This window comes from Acyrthosiphon pisum, chromosome A2 (genome assembly GCF_005508785.2).
Source record: "Acyrthosiphon pisum isolate AL4f chromosome A2, pea_aphid_22Mar2018_4r6ur, whole genome shotgun sequence".
Classification (NCBI taxonomy): Eukaryota; Metazoa; Arthropoda; class Insecta; order Hemiptera; family Aphididae; genus Acyrthosiphon; species Acyrthosiphon pisum.
Window position 1 is genome coordinate 66,445,101 of NC_042495.1, and position 21,313 is coordinate 66,466,413.

The following is a 21,313-nucleotide window of genomic DNA, read 5'->3' on the forward strand; positions in this document are numbered from 1 at the left end:
AACAATTTCAATTTCATAATTTATGAATAATGATGAAATATAATAAAATAATTTGAATATTTTTCACGTACAGTCACATTAGTATAAACAATTGAGAACATCTCACTGTTTTTACAAGATGAACAGTGCCACAGCAATGTTTTAAAATCATTATGCACGAGGCATGTGTTACACAAAATGGTTGTTCGAAACTGAGTACTTACTATAGTTCAGTGATATTTAATATACCTACCTATATTGTACCTATATAAAAAAAAAAATGGTTTTATTAGTTTTTCCAAAACTTAAGGGAAAAAGTTTCGAGCTTCACGTGTCTAACCCTAACGAAGTTCGATCAATCAGTCTTCAGGAAAATGTCTAAAGGGTTTCATAAAAAAAATACGTTTGAAACAATAATTATTTACAAACCTGAAACTTATTCAATATACTCTTTCATCTTACCGGGTACACGCATTAACCAACCTATAACCGCTATCCGTTTTCAAGTTTCAAGTCATTTGAACATGCCATTTTTGTCGTTAGACATAATTGATTATCAATTTTTAACTTTGGATAAGTTAATGTACAACGTTTTATGTTGGTGCATTTTAAAACACTTTCAGTCTAATTACTAAAGCCGTATTTAGAATTTTGGTAGCTCTATATTAAGGGCAATGTTAAACAAATAGATACAAATGATAAAATATAATGATGAGTATGAGACGTTACTCGTTTCTTATATAAATTGCATTCATAATAACGGTACCATTGAGTGTATATGCGCTTACTATTTCACACCATTTTCAATAACAATATGATAAATAATTAGAACACTTTTAAATGTTCACTCACAAATCGACAATAATACATTACGTCATTATGATTAGTGAAAGTAGTAGTTAAATATTAAGTACAAAATTGTATTGCCACCAAACTTCAGTCCGTGCGGGGAGGGGCAATTACCTACTATAATTACGGACCAGGTGATTATTCACTAAGGAAAACCGTGATTAATTCCCATTCAAAAAATACAAAAATATTCCATTTGGCATGCCCCGTACAGGGAACTTATCGTTCTGTAATAATATTATACAATATATTTATTAAGATGTATAGCAACATGGCTTGGAAAAATAAAGCCCATAATTTGTTGAGTAGGTATTACTCATAAGTTTTTATATAGATACTTATTTACTGTGCTCATAGTTCACTATTTGTGGGCTCTATATGACCATCTCGACATGTGTATATATGAGTGTATGACTCGTATCGTAGAGTTATTTCTTGACAGGATCATAAAACACTATAATGAGCACGTTATTAAAAACAGTTTTTATCGGTTTTCCGGGTTTACGGTTAAATTGTACGTGTTTAATGTTAAATTGTATACATAATAGTGGTACGCCTTTCGTACAATCGTTTACCTACTGTTTCACACCACTCGAAATAACAATAATATGATAAAGTGTAACTTTTAGATTTTCACGTACAAATCAACAATAATATAATACGTCATTATATAATTAGTGAAAGTAGTTAGAGCTAAATAAAAATTTAAGTCAAAACAATGTACCATCATCAAAGGTCAACCGGTGAGGGGGAATTACAAATATGGACCGAGTAATTATTCACTAGGAAACCGTGATTAATTCCCATTCAAAAAATACAAAAATATTCCATTTGGCATGTCCCGTACGGGGAACTTATCGTTCTATGATAATATATTATACAATATATTTATTAAAATGTATAGAAACATCGCTTGAAAAAATAAAACCCTTACTTAGTTATGTATTATTTGCATGCGCTTCGTAACTTTTTGTATAGGTAGGTACTTATATGATATACCATATACATAGTTTTACTATATTTCGCGAGCCTTGTAGGACTATATCTCGGCAGGTAGGTGCAACGTGGAGTTATTTCTTGGCACGAGGAGACGTAAAACACTATAATAAGCACGTTATTAAAAACAGTTTTCCCCTGTTTTCCGTGTTTTCAGTTATATTGAACGTGTTAATTTATTATGACGATATGACATCAGGCTGTATACAAGTAAGCATCTTATCGTTATTTCCGTGTCGTTAAATCGTACGGATCGGTATGTGTTGTGAATATAAACGATTTTTCTTCAGTCTGATAGGCGTTCAAATATCTGACACATGATTAGAATGAAAACTAAGCGGATTTTGCCATTTTTCAATTTACTTATGGTAATTTTGAATTCAAGTGGAACGAAAACATGTCACCGATAATAACGTATAGTGTACAGTAAATAAACTACCGGTGCAGTCTTCTGAAATAAAAAGCGAGTTTATAATATTTAATATACAAGTACGAAATGTATGTGTAGGTACGTATGCTCAACAAAGTAATGAATATTTTGACTGTGACGTGGTCTTTATACTTTCTCGCCGTATCGCCCCTCAACTGCGTCACCGATCTCGTTTATACCGTGGTTCATACAACCACTAAAGAAATACATATTAAAATATAATATATATATATTATGTACGAGTAAGAAAATAATAATCTAAACATACTATTCTACTACTAAAATCAATCACCAAAACCCATAAATATTTAAACATATAGCTCGAAAAACCAATTTGATAAATTTGCTTTAATTACTATTCGTTTTATATTATTTTCTATTAGTAAAATATGCAAAAAGGGTTTGTTTTCAAAAACATAATTATACCTACTCTGCGATAATCAAAACCCGGTTTTTGCTGTCAAGTCACAGAATGAAAATGCACTTCAATTTTTAATAACCATATTTTGATGAATAAATTGCGACATTTCAGATTGTAGAATTAATTAGGTATACATTTATAAGACCAAGCTATATATTATGTACTTGAAGGCTTAATTCTTAAAATAGCATTATTAGTTATTTGAATTCCGTTATTGTATTGTATGTTTATGAACATTTCGAAGTAAAATTAAAGTAACAAACATTGTTTTATTCTTTTGGAAATAATATGCAAACTAATAAAATGCATGTTTTTCAACTGATTTAATTCGTTTTATTTTCAACCTATTTTTCATTCATATTATACTCCCGATTATTGTCATTGTTACAAAATTATAGTAACCCAACTTTAACAAGGTACTTTATACCATAATCTTTTGTACAAATATAAAAAGTGATTTGTTTTTATTTATATATTTTTTAAAATCATTATGCCACCATATTATTTAGGATAAATAGATACGATAAGTCATCATTTGTTGATATTATATTTATTAAAATGTATAAAATTACACTGTTCTTGTAAGCCTATATACAAATTATTTAAATCCAATAAAATCATAAAAAAAAATAATGGGAAACTATAGCTCATGGTGAATCCAAATAAATGGTCACAAAAATTTGGTTTTTCTTTAAGGATTTACCTGATAAATAATTTAAAACTCTATAAACTATTGACAAGATTAATTTGCATTAATGTTCTGAAATATATAAATTGTCATTAAAAAAAAAAGTTTTAGTAAATATACGTTTTCTGGCTTTTAATTAAGACGTTAAATATGCATTAATTATATTTAAGTCTCATTTCATAAACTTTTACAGATCTAATATCCAACAAAATTAAAATTTTTAGAATACTGAATATCTCTAACATTTCAAATTTTGAGGACCAGGATTATTCAGAAAAATATTACAATACCATCATACGAAGTCTAACATAATATAACGATTAATTTAAGGTTTAAGACGAATATTTTCTAATTTAATTGTTCCTGTTTAGTTTTTTATTGTTGTTTTTATTATTATTATTATTATTATTATTATTATTATTATTATTATTATTATTATTATTATTATTAATTAATTTATGCATTTAATGGAATTTAAATCTTTACTGTACCAATATTATTACATTGATAAATATGTGCATATTAAATTATACGAACCTATATTATCTTTATTTTAACAAAAAATTTAAAATTTAAATTAAATCATACACAAATAGTATAATTAAATAATAAATTAAGGCGATACCAAAAAAGTGCTATTTGATCGTCATAAACACTAATAAAGTATCCGGTGTATCCTAAATATAGTACTCTATTTTCTTATCACTTTAACAGCTATTTAAGCCATTACAAAGGCTCTATACTTAAAATTTAGTACGTGCCAATAATTTATCATTATCTGTTCATCTAAATTTTGATTTATAGTAGATGTCCGGGAATATAGATTCTTCTAGATAAACTATTGATACTTTTCCCATCTTTGAGTTGGAAAAGATTTGATGTGTTTACATTCTGCTTAACCTAAATATTGACCGAATTAAACAAAATTCACTTAAACAATGTTTAGCTAATAAATTTGAAACTTTCCAAAAGTATTTTATTACGTCCATAACTAATAAGCACATACATGACAACGGTTATACGATATTTCACTGTCTGTCTTTAAAATTAAAACAACTTATATAATATCAGATGTGTATAATATTGAATAACTAATTATTGAATTTAAAATCGTCCGATTTATATAAAACTATAAAATAGTAATTGAGACATTACAGACATTTTATTGTGTATAATTATTACACAGTCATTATTTTCTGTACATTATTTTTCTCATGTGAGTTATAAAGATACAGAATTATTTTTTCGTAACTTCGCTTGCTCAATTCGTAGAGTATTGAATATTGTGACTTGACATTCAGAAAAATAGATTTATATATAACTTAGAAGTTAGCTGTATGTTATTATGTAATATTTTGAAACTCATTAAAAATTCGTAGGCATTCAACCATATAATAGCCTTATACATTGACTTTTTTAAATTTATTGACTTTTTTTCTTATAAAATGGATACTAATTTATTGCTTCGGAATAACACTGCAAATAAAAACCATAGATATTCGGTTTTTAAAAGAGTTTTTATACTTACATAGTTATATAATAAATTTTGTTTAAGAATAAAACGTAAGGATTAATATTACATTCAAATTACATTTGATATTAACTATCTAAAACATTTTATTTTTTAGAATAACAATTATTTAATACATACCAACGATGACAATAATTTACAAAATAACTTATTGTATGAATGATTATTTATTGTATGTTGATATTTAAGTGGCACTAAAAACAACAATTCATTTTTGATTACATAAAATGTATTTATTACTCTGTATTCACTATTCACTAATTACTTTACAAATTTATAAAACCCATTTTAAATATCAAAAATAAAACTATTTGAATATAAATGTTATTAAAAAACTCAAAGAAATTAATAGTATTTAATAAGCTTATGAAATAGTAATATTATTCATAAAAAAAAGTTGAGATTCTACATTTATTATTTCTTAGTAAAAAAGAAAAAATTACTCTAATGTATTCTACCTAAACAGAATTACAAATTTTTTACAACTAAATAATCATTTAAGCTATGAAATATATATATATTGTATTAAATTCTAATTTGCTTATTACAATTTTGATGAAAAAGTGGTTCTTCATTTCATACTATTTCATTTTCATAAATTACATTATATATTAATAATTTAATCAACTTTATGCTATTTTATATTCATTTGTGGATTCGATACCATATAAATATTATGCAAAGATATGTCTTTTCAAAATGGGTATCAAATCGAAATTACCATGTTTATATTCACCATAAATATTAAATTTATGATATGTGAAAATGTTTGAAATTGTTTGAATCGAGTTTAATAACGGCTTATGTTTGTTATTACTACAGAATAGCATACAAATAAATGTATTGAATTTGTGACGTTCGCCGCAAATATTATAAGGTTATCGAAAAGCTGAAAAAATCTGTATTATAATATTAGTAGATAATATTATATTTGCTATGCGTTATTGTATTATTACTAGTTGAGACAATTATTTTTCTTTTCAAAAGTATTGAAGAGAGTAAAAAATGTTAATTCAACCGCGTATAAACGCCCTTAATCATATTTTTTCCTGGTCTACATTTACCTGTATTCAGCCTTGATTGGAAGCATTGTTGTTGCAATAATCAATCTCCTTCTATATTTTATGATATTATATACATACGTACCTACATTGTACCTATTGGTGTTTTCGTTTGATTTTATATATGTTTGTTCAGATATTTTTTTTATGCATAAAAGTTCTAGTGTTGACTAATTTCATATACCTACGCGTAGGTAGGTATTTCTAAATATTTGTATTTTCATACATTGAATATTGACTGACGCAAATATTGTTTTTGTGGGTTATCAAGTCAATATTCAAAACTGTGTTTCAATATTTTTGTTTCAAACACAATATTATCCATAAAATCGCGGTAAAGGTGGTTTTATAACTATTCAAATTGTTTGTTCACATAATCAAATTATATGCGTTTATATTTTTTTAATTATAAAATGTTTGGGAATCGATCACAGTCAAATTATTTACAATTATATTAATGTTCTATTCATTTTAATTTAAGATTGTATTACTTTAAACTTTTAAACAACACGAAATATTCGTTTTAAAAAAATGTATTCTTTATTATAATTGTATAAATACATAATAGTTTTTAATTTTCCTATTTTTTAGGAATTATTTTAATCCATATTTCGTACAAGAAATATTTTACGAAAGAAAAGCCAAATAAAATTGATTAGTGGAGGGTACTTTAAACGTTAAGTAGGCCACTGTTTTGGGCATGCCACTTCAACAAGCGTTATATTTTTACTAAATTGAAACAATAACTATCATCATAATCTGTACCTAAATAATAAAGTGGAAAATCATTTTTTCTTTTTTTAAGATTGATTTAACCTTAAAGTAGGTTATTGGTAATTAATATATGGATGTATGAAAGGAAATAATAAATATTTAACGGAACTATTTATAAAACATTTTTAACATTTTGAAATATAATAATTATAGACATTTTTAAATTTTAATACATAACAATTATAATTGTATAACAGTGATAAGGATAACTGATTTAATATAATTATCTCAAAAAAAAACATTTATATTTACTGCAAATAAATTATAACCTCAACTAATCTTTCATACTGATTAATGCAAACAGATTTTTTTCATCATGCTGCTAAAGAGTTTTTGAAATCTCAGTATTAATATTCATAATATATTTATATTAAACTTTTTTGTAAATACTTTTTCATCAAATACAACTTTACTACATTTTTGTTACACACGAAGAAATAGAACAAAAAGTAGACAGAGAAAATAATTTGTACAGGATAAAATAATATGGATTTCTCTTTTTTCTCTTTTTTTTGAAGGACCGAAGTACGGAGTTTTTCCTCACAATAAAATTATGGTGGAAAAGAATATCTAACACAAAAGAAAATCATTTGTGTATTTTTCATAAATAACTGTATCTTTTCGGCGAGCTATACTAAACTGTATATTATTGGATGTCCAAGATATTTACTGACAAATAATATAATGTAGTTTGTAATTATTTCAAAAGTATTTTCAAAATAAATTTGCTTATTTTCATTATTTTGTTTATTTTAACTCAATTAAAAACAATAATTGAAATGCAAACTAATGTTAATACTCTTTTTTTGTATACCTACTGCAAAATAAATATCAATAAAATAATATTATTATTAAATTATAATTGATAAGTAGTGACTATTAATTAAATTGTATTTATAGTTAAGATATATCGTTATTTTAATAATTAAGTGAATACACATAATATAAAAAATACAGATTTGAAATTTAAAAAACACAAAATCGTAAATTTTAAGTACAATTAATAGCTACTTATAACCAAATAAATAAATAAGGACAGCCTTTTTATGAACAGATAAATACCATATTGATGCATCAGAATATTTATAGAAATGTCCGGGTACTTAATCTTAAATGAACCTACTTACCTACTCTGGGTACTAAAACATAAAAACTAATTTTCATTATACATCTTCCATACCTGCAATTTAAAAATGTGCATTTTAAATAATTTACCGTGTTTTTATGTGACCGATCACAATTTTCACTTCTTCAATCTAAATCTCAAAATTTAATAGCATCTTATGGTGAGCGCGAATTACCTAATAATTTATTATTATACTACGTAGGTATATATAAATAAATTAAATTTCATTCATAAGTTAATTAGGTATACCTATATTTTTTTAAATATAACATTAACAGTTCACTTTACCAGCTGGTGTAAGTCTTAAGCATTCAGGTTAAAGAGGATACGACATGCATACATATAGGTACCCATACTGTGTAGAATACTTATAATTAAAATAAATACATTAAAATTATCTACGCATTATCAAAACATAAGAATCTCGTGTCGCGGTGTTATTGGTCGCACTTCTCTGTAACGGCTCGACCGAATTAAATATCAATAGCTCATCATAAGCTATCATATAATATGAACCGTACTGCTATCATGTATAGAGAAAATAACTAAATAAGGAAAATTTAAATTCCTAAAACTGTAAACTAATTATAAATTACTATCATAGTATCGTGTATTCATGTTCGCTACCTACCCGTTTTAGATTAATATATGGGCCAAACGAGAGGGTTTGAAAACATTAATGAGAACCTTTTCAATGCGATACTACCAACAGTGAATATAATTTGTCTCCGTTACACTTAAGAACCCATTTTGACGTCATGCTAATTCATCTCGATAACGCCATGACGTCAACACGTCTCTACGTCGATTTGTTCAATCACTTTGACGAAACAGCCAACAGGCATACTTAAAACAAATTTTCTCTTTAAAAAAAATATTTTTTTTTTAACAATTTAGTCTCCAAATAATGGTTTGACAAAACGATTTTTGTGAAGTGAAGACTGAAGAGTATCATAATAACAATACTGTGTTTTTTCTATGCCTCATCGAAAATAATCGTGAACTCCACACAACTCACAAGGTATCCTGTCTATATATAGCAGCTAGGGGTGGGGTGTATCTAGAGAGGTGCTGATAGGGCTGTATCCCGACACGAAATTTCGAGAAAATTTAAAATTGCTTTCAAACGTATTACGTAAGACGTAGGTGATCGTGTATTAAAATTTTAATTGAAATACTAATATAGAAGTTGCCGCCAAAGTCTATAATGTTATATACCTGCGGCATCGGCATCGGCATAATATTATATGCTGAACCAAACTTTTATGAGGGATACTACTATAAAAAAGTAGTTAAGCCTATTCCTTATATAACAAATTATAATCCCCCCCCCCCGCAAGAAAAATCAAAATCCCGGCTACACGCCACTGGTCCGAAAAAAGTTTGTATTCGTATTTATTTTCCATTTTTTTTTTTTGTCGTTTCCAGGAGCAAAGTGGCCGCCGCGTTACTGAACAAGCACCTACAGATCAACGGCATAAGCGCACTCGGAGCGCTGTCAACTTCGGATGCGGTGAAGGACGTCGACGTGGAAACGGATCCGGACTCGGGAGCTTTTCGACCAGCGGCCTCGAGTAACAAAATGAAAAGGGAGCGGAAAGCGGCCCGCACCTTGGGCATCATTATGTCCGCGTTCCTGGCGTGTTGGCTACCTTTTTTTACATGGTGAATATTATAATTTGATATTATGTATTAAACTATATATAATATACCTACATGATATATTACTATACATTTTTTTTTTCACATAAAACCGTACCTCTTTTGCTTTGTTCCGGAGTTTTTTTTAGTGTTTTTTTTTTGTTTTTCATTTAATAACGTGTACCGGTATAGTACTCGACGTACGTTTTTCGTGCCTTCAGGAACCATCGGGTGCATCTGCGAATTTTTTACCGCACTCAAAAAAATTATTTAATATTACAAGTCCGGGCAGGTGTTTCCGATATTGGTTATATATTTCACACTGCGGGAGACGGCGATACACAGTTACGATGAAACTGTTTTCACTCGTTAGCAACAACTAACAACAAAATTCATTGAACATCCGTAAAAAAAAATTGTTATATATACGTGCGTTCAGCCCAAACGAAATTAATGAAAAAAGTTGTAAAGGTATACGCTAATATAGTATCGACCATACTATGTTTTCCATTACAATGGGGTTTTTTTGAGTTCCAGCGTTGTGACATACATAATACTATTTTCTAGGTATCTTATAATCACGACAAATATATAAAACTTTAATGATATGGTTTTATCAGTACTGAAACTAGGAAATATCACATAATGTATGTACTCCCCTATATTATAATAATTAAGTAATAGCTAAGGGTTGTGTAACGGAAACCTCTTATTTTTAAAATATAAAATTTCATCTCGATTAGTTCAGAACACTTGAAGCACTTTTTTATACAAAAACTATTGAAATACAGCATTTGAGTTTCGGATCCCACGTCAAAAAATATTATATCCTTCACCACCTCTCTCATTGCAGCTATATTAAGTTGGCCACCCGACCCATCTCTCATCACACCGAACGCCATCATACCTCACACGCCACTCCACATAATAATATGTGATATTATCTGCATATTAATTTCATTAAACCCTAGACATCTCTTTTTAAGTCTACCTCGTCAAAAATATTATAAGCGTATATTTATAAGTACAAAAGCTTCAGAATCGTATTTTAATAAAGTTTCAACTAGTATAAAAATATATAGGTATCATATTATAATGTAAATATAGAGTGAAATATCTGAGTATAGGTATGTACCTACGCCAAGAAATCAATATATATTTCCATTTTTCACACCTACTGTGCAATATATTTATTAGGTAGTACTATTTTTATAATATTATTTTCTTTACGTGCAGTATCAATGTCGAATCAATGAAAACATTATTTATTATTCATTAAGTACTTACCTACTAACTATTTAAGAGCCATTTGATATTCTCCAACGGCTTTTAGAATTTAATCTATTTACACGTGATCCCATTTCTCTAACCACTGAAGTGGATGTTATAAACTGTGAAGCAATGATAAATCATTTAATTTGGAAATTATTCTGAACAGATATCAGTTTACCCAAAAAACGATCAAATGTTTCAATGTGGATGCTTATTTCACAGTTTTTCGTTATTTTCTCTACAACATAGACATTTTTTATTTTCACAACTAAATTCGGTGCTAAATTATAGTGTTGGGACTTCAAGTTTTTCAACTAGTGAAAAATAATTATTATTGAAAAAAATTCACACTTTAGATACCTATCGTAATAAATCAATAACTCTGCTACTCGCGGCCTAACATGTCACACGTACCTATTCAGTTTATTTTAAAAATAAATACTATCGATTTTTCATGTGTTTTTGGTAGTTACCTCTACTGTTTACCTTCATCACTGCACATCACTACAAAAACGATTTCCCGTGTACAATGTTGATTCGACGTTTCACTTCAATGAACTTGGTATCGAATTTGTTTAACATCAATGCGTGAATACTGCGAACACTCGTTATTGACAACTTGTTCTAGGCCAACATCAGTAAAATTATACGGAAAAAAAGATATAAAACGCATAAAATGTACGTTAAAATAGAAACATAATTTCCAGTATCCTATTTTTATTTATTCGCGCTATGTACCATTTATAAACAAGACACATAATGATATAGATTAATATTTCCAAATGGATTTTTCATTTTTTGCCATGTCCATTTCTCAAAAGTTGGGCATTAAAAACAAAAATATATAATGTAAGATGTAAGAACAAAATAAAATGTGTTGTGTTTCGTATTATATATTGTACAACATAGCTTTCTCTAAATTCTTATCGATCACAAATGTAAACTTTAGCTACTAGTTAAAAGTTAAACAGCCGATTAGTAGTGTACCATTTATTTTATGTGCCCTCTAGATAACACGCTTGACATTAACATTAATAACCTGACCCTTACGCAGCCGGTGCAGTTATCTATATTATTAAAGCAAGTCAACCAAATGAAAAATCCAGACTTTTTTTGTTTTTTAAGTTTATTTATTTATTTTCCTACCTCTTGTACATGTTCAACATTACTTGTAATACTTATATTTCCAAAACGAACCCGTTCAACGGTAATACGATTTTTAAAAACGTCTCAACGATTTCCGAGAGGATTTTAATTAAACAAATTGTATGATAAAATTATTTCCAGGTGTTCAAGACCTATAATAATATACTAAACTAAGATAAATTATTCTCAGCTAGCTTAGGTATATTTGTAATATGCATTTTGGTTGATCAGACGTGTAAGTCTTATGCAAATAACAATTGATAATATTATCTACTTCCTTGTTAAATGCTCAAAACCAGTACATACTTGCACGACACTATACACTCTAAACTCTTAAGTGGCGTTATGTTTCCGCTGCATGAATGAAAACGGAGTAAAAACGTAGCTATTAGATAATATAAAGGCATCATTAATAATAATGATATTTGTTCTAAAGGCTATCGTAGTAGCGTAAACCGCATTTTCCTTTACAAAAATACCTCCAGAGTTGCAACACTGTGTAGGTACAAGATATGGCAAACGTCAGCCATTTTATGATGAGTAATAACTTACTTATCTATAGATAACGTCTGATATTCCACATACGTTGCTTTTAATGTTCGGATTCTATTATTGTCCTCTTTTTACTAAATCATCCAGTGAGGATAAAGAAGCGGAGAAACGGCTACGACATTATTATAAATTATCAAGCACTGCGATCATTATAATATGCGTGCGTGTGTATATTATTTTTTTTTTATGCTTTAGAACTTGAACGGAGTTTTTTGCTTTCAAGTTACAGTGGCCCACCACACTTTCATTCATATTTCACTCGTTTGGTTGCATCCTAAGTGTGCAAAATATTTTTTGTCTTGGTTAGCGTAGAACGCAACAAATTTCAAATAAGAAATAGCCAAGTAGGTTTATGTCATACATATTTCATGACTAATGCAATGACAAAATGGTAAAAAAAGAATATGAATCTTTTGTATTCGTTATTTTATCGACATATATTTTATTAGATAATTTATTTCCCCCCCCCCTCCATCGGCGGCCCTTAAATTATGTTGCTGAATTAATATTAAAAATATTTCAGTTTACTTTCCATTTCTACATCAGCAACGTTTTAAAATACATTTGAATTGTTTTGTTTACTACAGTTAGTAAATATAAATAATACAAAATACAAAACTGACGTTTCAAAAGTCCACTTGTTACAAATTATAATATTTCGAATAATCGCCTTTGAATGTTGAGTATATTTTTGAGATTAAATCGATGAACTAAGTTTACTCGTTTCACCGTTTAAGTGATTTTGAAAGTCTTTCCCAATTACATTTCCTGCAGAATAAACTTACCACTTCTTTATTATTTATAAAAGAGCACAAATATTGAGTTGATATTTTCAAAATAATTTGGTATTCCTCCATTTAACATCTTCCCGTGTACCTATATCATGTTAATCATATAATTGCTTGAAAATAAATTCATCATTAACATATTATAATACAAGGTAATGAATTAACGCGAAGGTATACAAAACTAATAACCATCCGGATAATATTCTTTCACAACGAAACTCACACTTTGGGTGTCCTCTTATATATAGACATAATAATTTAAATATGTTGATTAATAATTAATTTTAAATACACAAAACACTACCTACCTGGGTAATATCAAACGTACGAAGAAATAAAGGTTTATTTTCAAATTTCCCTTTATAATAATATAGGTATCTAATATTATGGCGTAAGTTATTCGTTTTGACGTTTTCCGAGTTATAAACCGTGTTTGAGAATTGCAAGTTGTACGTGGGAGTGGGACCTATCCCAGACGTTGGTAGACAATATTTTTCGGGATCTATTTTTCAAAGTGCCCCATCCACCCTCTCACCTATCTCATATAATATGACAATCTTAATAACAATTATTATTAGTTATTGCAATAAAATCGTATACAGGGACTTCATAACATTGTCGTCTATAATATATACTATATACCATGATATGTAACTCATCAACTCGTGGATACGATTGCTGCAGGTACATGATGAGCTCGCTGCTGGAAGGCGGTTCATGGATGCCCCGGTGGGTGACGGTGCTCGTGTTCTGGGTGGGCTACTTCAACTCGGCCCTCAACCCGCTTATCTACGCGTACTTCAACCGGGAGTTCCGGGTGGCGTTCCAGAAGACACTGCAGAGCTGCTGGCCCAAGTCGCCGCCGTGGTGTCCGCCGTGCCTGCGCCGTCGATACGAGCAGTCACGCAACGAGACGGCCACGGCGACCGCGGCTTTCGGCCAGCAGAACATGTACAACTACAGCAACGTTTCCGAAGTGCACTACATGAATCCAGCCACCATAGCTCTGCTCCAGAACAACGGCGGCAGTGGTGGCAGTGGTGGCAACGGTTGTCGTACCGAACAAATAGTTCTATAGAATGATAAAAAAAAAAAAAATAAGTGTATGTGTATACCACTTTACCTATAATAATATAGCTAATTTTCCTCCCCGAAGATATACGCGACGATCTGTACCGGAGCACTGGACAGACGAAAAACGGGTGTATAGGGGTGTCAACTTATAAAAACAAGGGGTGGTGGTGTAATAGTGCAGACACGTCGAACCGAGACGGTTAGATTTGATGTTCAAATAAACTATGTAATATTATATAATATTATTATGTAGACCGAAAATCGTTCTTCTAGGTAAGCGCTGGTGCAGGTGGTTTATAATATGTCATTTAAATATTAGCAAAACACTCCCGAGTCTGACAGATACTGCGAAACTCCTAGCAGACCTAAACACTGTGTGTGCACGCAACTGGCGACTATATTATTATTATTTGTTCACATATTATTATATCCACACAATATATATTATAATATTTTACCATTCAGGGTAAGAGAAAATAATAATATTACAATAGTGCCAATGAAACGTTCCCCGTGGTCACCAATGGCGTGAATTCAAAACTTAATCCGAAAATTCCTTCAGCACAGTCACAATATATTATTGGCGGCGGTGACTCTAGACACTTGTGATTTTGTTGATGACACGGCGAAAGACCGTAGTTCTAGCTTATATTATAATAATAATAATAATTATTATTATATAATATATTCGTCGACGATATTTCATTGTTGGTCTGTGCGGTGTGACAGCTCGCAGTGTGTCGCGACCTTTTCCTTAAATAATTAAACAAATATCTGACTGTTGTCGAGTCTCGTCGTCGCCAACCCAAACAGCCGCCGCGTATATAAAAATATAATAGCATAACCATCAACAATATTATTATTTATTATAATATAAGATATACACATAATTACAATTATAAATATTAGTTCTGGTTTTCTCGCCACAACCCGATCATAGGTGTTCATACTTCGTTTGCGCATTTCTGTAATACCTACCTAACAAACACAATTTACAATAATATGACCGCACAGAATCCGATAAAAACAAAAAAAAAATATTGCTTAGAATATTAATGTAATTCTGTTATTCTAATACAGCCGAGGTTTTTATATTAGTCAAAACTAAAATTCATATTTTATATCAAAAAATAAAAATAAAAACTATTTTTTATCATGTTAAGTTACCTCGTACTGTCGTAAATAATTAATAATGAAAAAACTCTGCGTTTCCTAATTTGGCACTTGGTGACCTATTTTTACAAATGCAAAAAGTTTAGTATGAAATAATTAAATATTTAATCAGAGACACACTTGTTTCAACTTTCCTCTTTTATAACGTAAAGTGGTTAAACAGCGTAATATTGTACAGTTAATCTATATACCTGCCTTCAGACATTTTTAGTTTATGAAAATAAAAATAATAAACTTATTTTTTTTAGCGCTGTGTCTGACTTCAGTCACTGATGTGCTCTGAGTGCCAGCACTGACCGGTGCCACTAATTCCCAGATGGGTGACTCCCGGGTGCTTAGTGGCAAATCCTTGCCACACATACACGGGTTGAGAACCAACCGTCCGTATCAACCGCTCCAACCGTACCAACCATAACCCCTGCAATAGCTAATGGCCATAGTTGCCGGACTCAAGATCAATAAAAAAAAAACTTCTTTTAAAATATAAATGCAGATATCCATACAGATATCTTTCTTCGGTCAGTGTTATTTTTTTAAACATATATTTAAACCGTCAACGTTTTCATAAATAAACACTTTTTTGTTCCCTCGCATACTAAGCATACCTACGATAATAATAATTTATTAAAATTATCAATTATATTTTATGTAATATAATAGCTACGTATATAATACATTAATACTTGAAGCAAGTATGAAAAAAAAATTATAAAAGTTAATTACCCATATAGATACGCAATTGAATTAATCAATCAATAATACAATCTATATCTATTAACTACCTACTTACTCAAAACATTTTATGTTAGGTTTTTTTTTTTTAGTTTTCATTTTACAATGATATAAAAATATGGTATTGTACAATTCAATTAAACTCTTATTTATTTAAAAACATTTTGTAATAAGTAATATTTTAAACCTAAACTTTGGATGGTTAATGTAAATTGTAATCGTATATGTGAATGATGAATAATAATATTATCTTTTGATTATCTGTTAAATATAGTTAGATACATCGCACAAATTTTTTTTACCATTTTAGGTACATTAATCTGAGTTAAATTCTGCAGTTGCAATCGTTTTTGACAAACCAAACAAATTTAAAAATAGGTAATTCATGAGTGAATGCAATAAAAGATTTTATTATCCATTGTCTGTCCATTTCATATTATGTAAATATAATTTAAAAGATTATAAATTAATGTCTTTCAAATTGTGAGTCCGTAAGTTAAAATAATTAATCTACAAGTTTATATTATTTATAAATATTAATATATAAGAAAGTGTGTATAATGATATTATATTATATTATCTATGTGTTATTTTTACTCATTCGTTAAAAAAATATTTTAATTGAGCATTCTTGTTTCACGTAAATTTACTATGTTTTGAAGTTCGAATACATGTTTATGTTATTGTGTACCTATATTAATATATTATTGAATATTGTAATGATTATAAACACAAAAAAACTCGAGTAAATAGATGTAACTATAATTTTTATGGATTGTCAATTTTTGGTTTAAAATAATTTAAAAAAATATTTACTCTTTTCTTATCTATAAAAGTAATTACGTCTTAAATTTAGAATGTTAATATATACCTACCTAACTCGAAATATCATTAAACACTATCGTAAACTAGTCTATACTACGTGTGAAAATGTGTTTGCGAGTTTTATTTTATGTACACGGTAATATGTTTTGATAAATTCAGATTTTGTACTGTATGACTTGTAAAATTATAAAATACAGATATTTCTGTTTAAACTCATAAATGTTGACCCTTAGTGAGAGACTAGGTGCCACGGGGGCTTGCTTAGACCCCTAAAAAAAAAACAGTTCTAGTTGCGCATATGGCGAGAGAGAGTGAAATGAGTATAGGCATCACAAGTAATAATAATTAACAAATGAGGGATTATGATTGGCTACATCTATGGCTCTGTATTGACTGTATCATTTTAGGCATATATATTCTATAAAAAGAACTTCGAGGGATATGTATATATTTGTTATATTGCACATAATGAAATAATGTGGTGATTATGAAGTTTTTCGTGATAATATATATCTATGAGATAGACAAGTCATATAGGACTCGTCTGACAGTTTCGTACAATATGCTATATTATGTTAATATGTAGCTAGGTACCGTGTAAATAATATTGTACAGGAATGTTTATCATCGTGTTAATATGTTATATTATTGTACGATTGAAAATCGTCGGTAATTAAATGCACTTAGCTAATAATATCTTTAATTGGGTATACCTAACATATTGGCCATCATAATATCTCCATGTTTTGGTTTTAGCAGTGCGTGTATTGCGTGTGTGTGTTTATAATAATATTGTATCTTTGTTATTCGGAGGCTGAATTTATGTCGGGAAGGATGTTATTAGTTAGTAAGTATTTACGTTAGTAAGCGTATTGGTTTAACATGCACGTGTCCCATATTACATAATCGTTTGTCTATATGTGTTTCCATGTATGTATAGGCTCTATGTTAGCGAGTTACTTATATCATTGGTGTTAGTGGTGGTCCCGTTTGAGCGAATTTCGGGGGAGTGAACTGTGTTTGTACAGATTTTGTTTCGTTAACTTAAATTCTCTGAGACAGAGTTAAACCAATAAGAGGGTGCAAGTGGGTTAATGTGTGTCCCTGTACCTACCTACAGATTAGATGAAGTATTTAATGGATTTTCATCACGGGGCACTATATGTGTAGGTAGTCATCTGCCAAATCTGCTTAAATAATTTTATCATTGATGGGTCGATCTGCACATCTGCTGTTGGTACCACAATACATAACATATGTGTACATTGATCGAGTATGACGTGAGGTGTCGTGGGTATGAGATTTCACCTTGTTACAACGACAGCATTAGTGTATATATTATGTATTCAACTTCTGTAATAGGTATCAAGTAAAGTTTAAGCATATAAATATTTTGTCAATAATTGCGTCACGTATGAACCGAATACTGATTGTATAAACGAATGAAACGAACACTGATTGTTTTATAGACAAATAAAACTAAGCCTCTTAAAAAAAGATTTCAATGCTTTTTCTCATCTGCAAAGTCGAAGACAAAGTACAAAATCTTTCTGACATACATAATATTATGATAGTATAATCAATAAAATAATACGGTGGAAGAAATTTTGAAATGTATCACTATAATATTAAACTTAATAGTACATATTATGTAATATCTATTTAGCAATAATTAAATAATCTGATGTGCAAGTTTTTTCGATGTTATGTTACCTATAATTTATCATATTATTACCTACCATATTAAATAATGTTTACACTTTACAGTTGATGTGACTAGAATAATATGTTCACAGTATATTTAATTATAATATAAAATTATTCTATAACAGACCATTCCGTGTTATCTAATAATTGTACGATTGAAATATGTTTATAGTTTTGGAGTAAAATATATTGTATATTATGCGACCGTCCTGTAGAAATATATTAGTAATACTATACAATATTATTATCTTATACAGAATACGCCTATAATATTATCATATTAATGTAATTTATATTTTTTAACTTTGCGTACCTAGAATTGTGCGTATATAAACCTATACTTACCTATTACTCCTTACATTAAGCTTTCACTTGATTTAGTATGTTGTATGTAGGTAGGTACCAATTAAAAATTACCAAATAATCAGTATAAAATCATTAATGTTAGATTATTGTACATGTTAAACAACTAATTGGACCAAAGCAATATGTTACAAAATAAGTAGTGTGATGAAAGTTTTTAAAGTTTTTACATTATTCATTTTTATGACAAAATAAACACAAAAAAATCTAAAAATATGTACAAATTATCATAAAAATAATAATATTTAAAAATGTAAGGGTAATATTTACATGTAAATTATAATATTATAATCTATTAACACATTTAATACTTCGAAAATTCATTACACATAAACTATCATAAGACTTCTCATCTTGTTTTTACGTTATTTTAATATTATAACAGAAAAATAAAATGTGTTTCATCGTGCATTGATTGTATGTGATATACGTTACGATTTACCATTTACGACTATAAATATATCTGTTTTATATATGATTAAACATTTACATTTCGACATTAATTAGTAAGATACCTTTTAAGTTATAAGTTTATAACCATTAGCATTATTTATGTGTTTGTTATTTGTGTCACATTAATGGTTGTTATTAAATTTAATAAATATTTAAAAATATATAAAATTTATAATGTGATACCTACACTGACCTATAATACTGATGTTTAATAACTTAAATATTTTTAAAGTCAAACAATTATACGCTAAAAATTATAATATCAGATGCATGATCAATTTGGCGCAAAATGATATTAAACTGGTATTTAAGTACATTACCATATTTTAAATTACATTGAAAATACAAAAGTTAATAAAATATGTGTGTTGCAAAAACGTGAACATCACATTCTCGTATTATGATTCTCGTGAAACCCCAAACACTTTTGTAATATGAATTTTGACCTGCCCGTATATATACATAATAAGAATTCATTACAAACGGTCCAATTGCAGCAACAATAAGTAACAAAAGTAATAATAAAACACACAGTTCAAACCATAAAAAACAAATACGTGAATTCACAAAAAGTAATATCAAATTACGTTTTGTATATCTAAGCTAATATATAAAATATGTATTTACGTTTAAAATCATAAAATACGTAGATTTATTAACATCGTTTTCAATTTTAAAATGTTTGACAAACATATGATCGTGTTCGTATATACAATTTCTAACACACAATATTTAAATGGAATTTTCTATTCACGTTCTAGTTCTTATTTTTTGAATATAATTTTCGTTAAACGTAAAATATTATTTTCTTAGATCAGTGGACAAGTTGAGAATAGTATGAGTGTGTATTATAATAAGTGAATTTTGCTCTCACTGCTCTCAGTTTCTTAAAAACGTGTATCCAATGATACCTACTGTGTAACTATGTAAGTTAAATTATTCGATGAGAAAAGCTTATCTAAAAGTTTATTTTTTTCATCTATATAATAAATTAGGTACGTATTTTAAGACGTACCTACCAGTGGCGTTCTTAGGGGGGGCCCCGGGTTCGGATACTCCCCTCCCTTGGCTAATGTCATAGTATTTTTTTTTATTTTTTAAAGATTCCCCGACATTGTCATCAAAACTTAAGTAATTAAATACATTTTTTTTGACCCCTTCCCATGAATAAATCTAGGTTATACCCTGTACCTACCCCCTATATTTAAAAATTTCAAAAATCCTGCAGTATTATTGAAGAACAAGGAGATGAACACTCTCTAATCTCTATATATTATAATATAACTGATTGGGTACACCGCGTAATAAACATTTATTCCTCAGTGCTCGACTAGGCAAAAATAAAGGACTATGTTTACTTTTAAAAAAAGAACGTTCCCGTTTCATGTTAAACGTTATTGTGACGAGGGGGCTATGCACCCACACCCACTAATAGGTACCCTTTTTAAATCAGATAATAAATATTTATAAATACCTACCTAATCAATTTTTAAAAAAAAATACAAGTTAATATAAGACAGGTACTTACTGTAGATAGGTATCCATAAGACAAATTATGATGGTATCTCGAGCATTTTGATAAAAATGCGGAATGATGAAGCGTCCCTTGCGTTCCCCTTAAAAATAATAGTAGGGGTACTTATGCTAAAATGTCTGAAAAATAAGTTTTGGTACTACGTCCCCTTGCGTCCCCCCCACCGTCAAGTCTAGCACTGCTATACCTACAAAGTAG

General features: G+C 28.9%; 1 protein-coding gene across 1 annotated transcript in view; it reads left to right on the forward strand.

Annotated features, from left to right (window-relative positions):
• The window catches only part of LOC100166522 (octopamine receptor beta-1R-like), a 116,702-nt gene extending 102,319 nt beyond the window's left edge, over window positions 1–14,383 (forward strand). The window contains exons 3-4 of the mRNA XM_001947746.5: window positions 9,284–9,520; window positions 13,939–14,383. Coding sequence (XP_001947781.1) covers window positions 9,284–9,520; window positions 13,939–14,332 — 631 coding nt within the window. The 3' untranslated portion in view covers window positions 14,333–14,383. The remainder of the gene's footprint in view (window positions 1–9,283; window positions 9,521–13,938) is intronic.
• The last annotated feature ends 6,930 nt before the right edge of the window (window positions 14,384–21,313 follow it).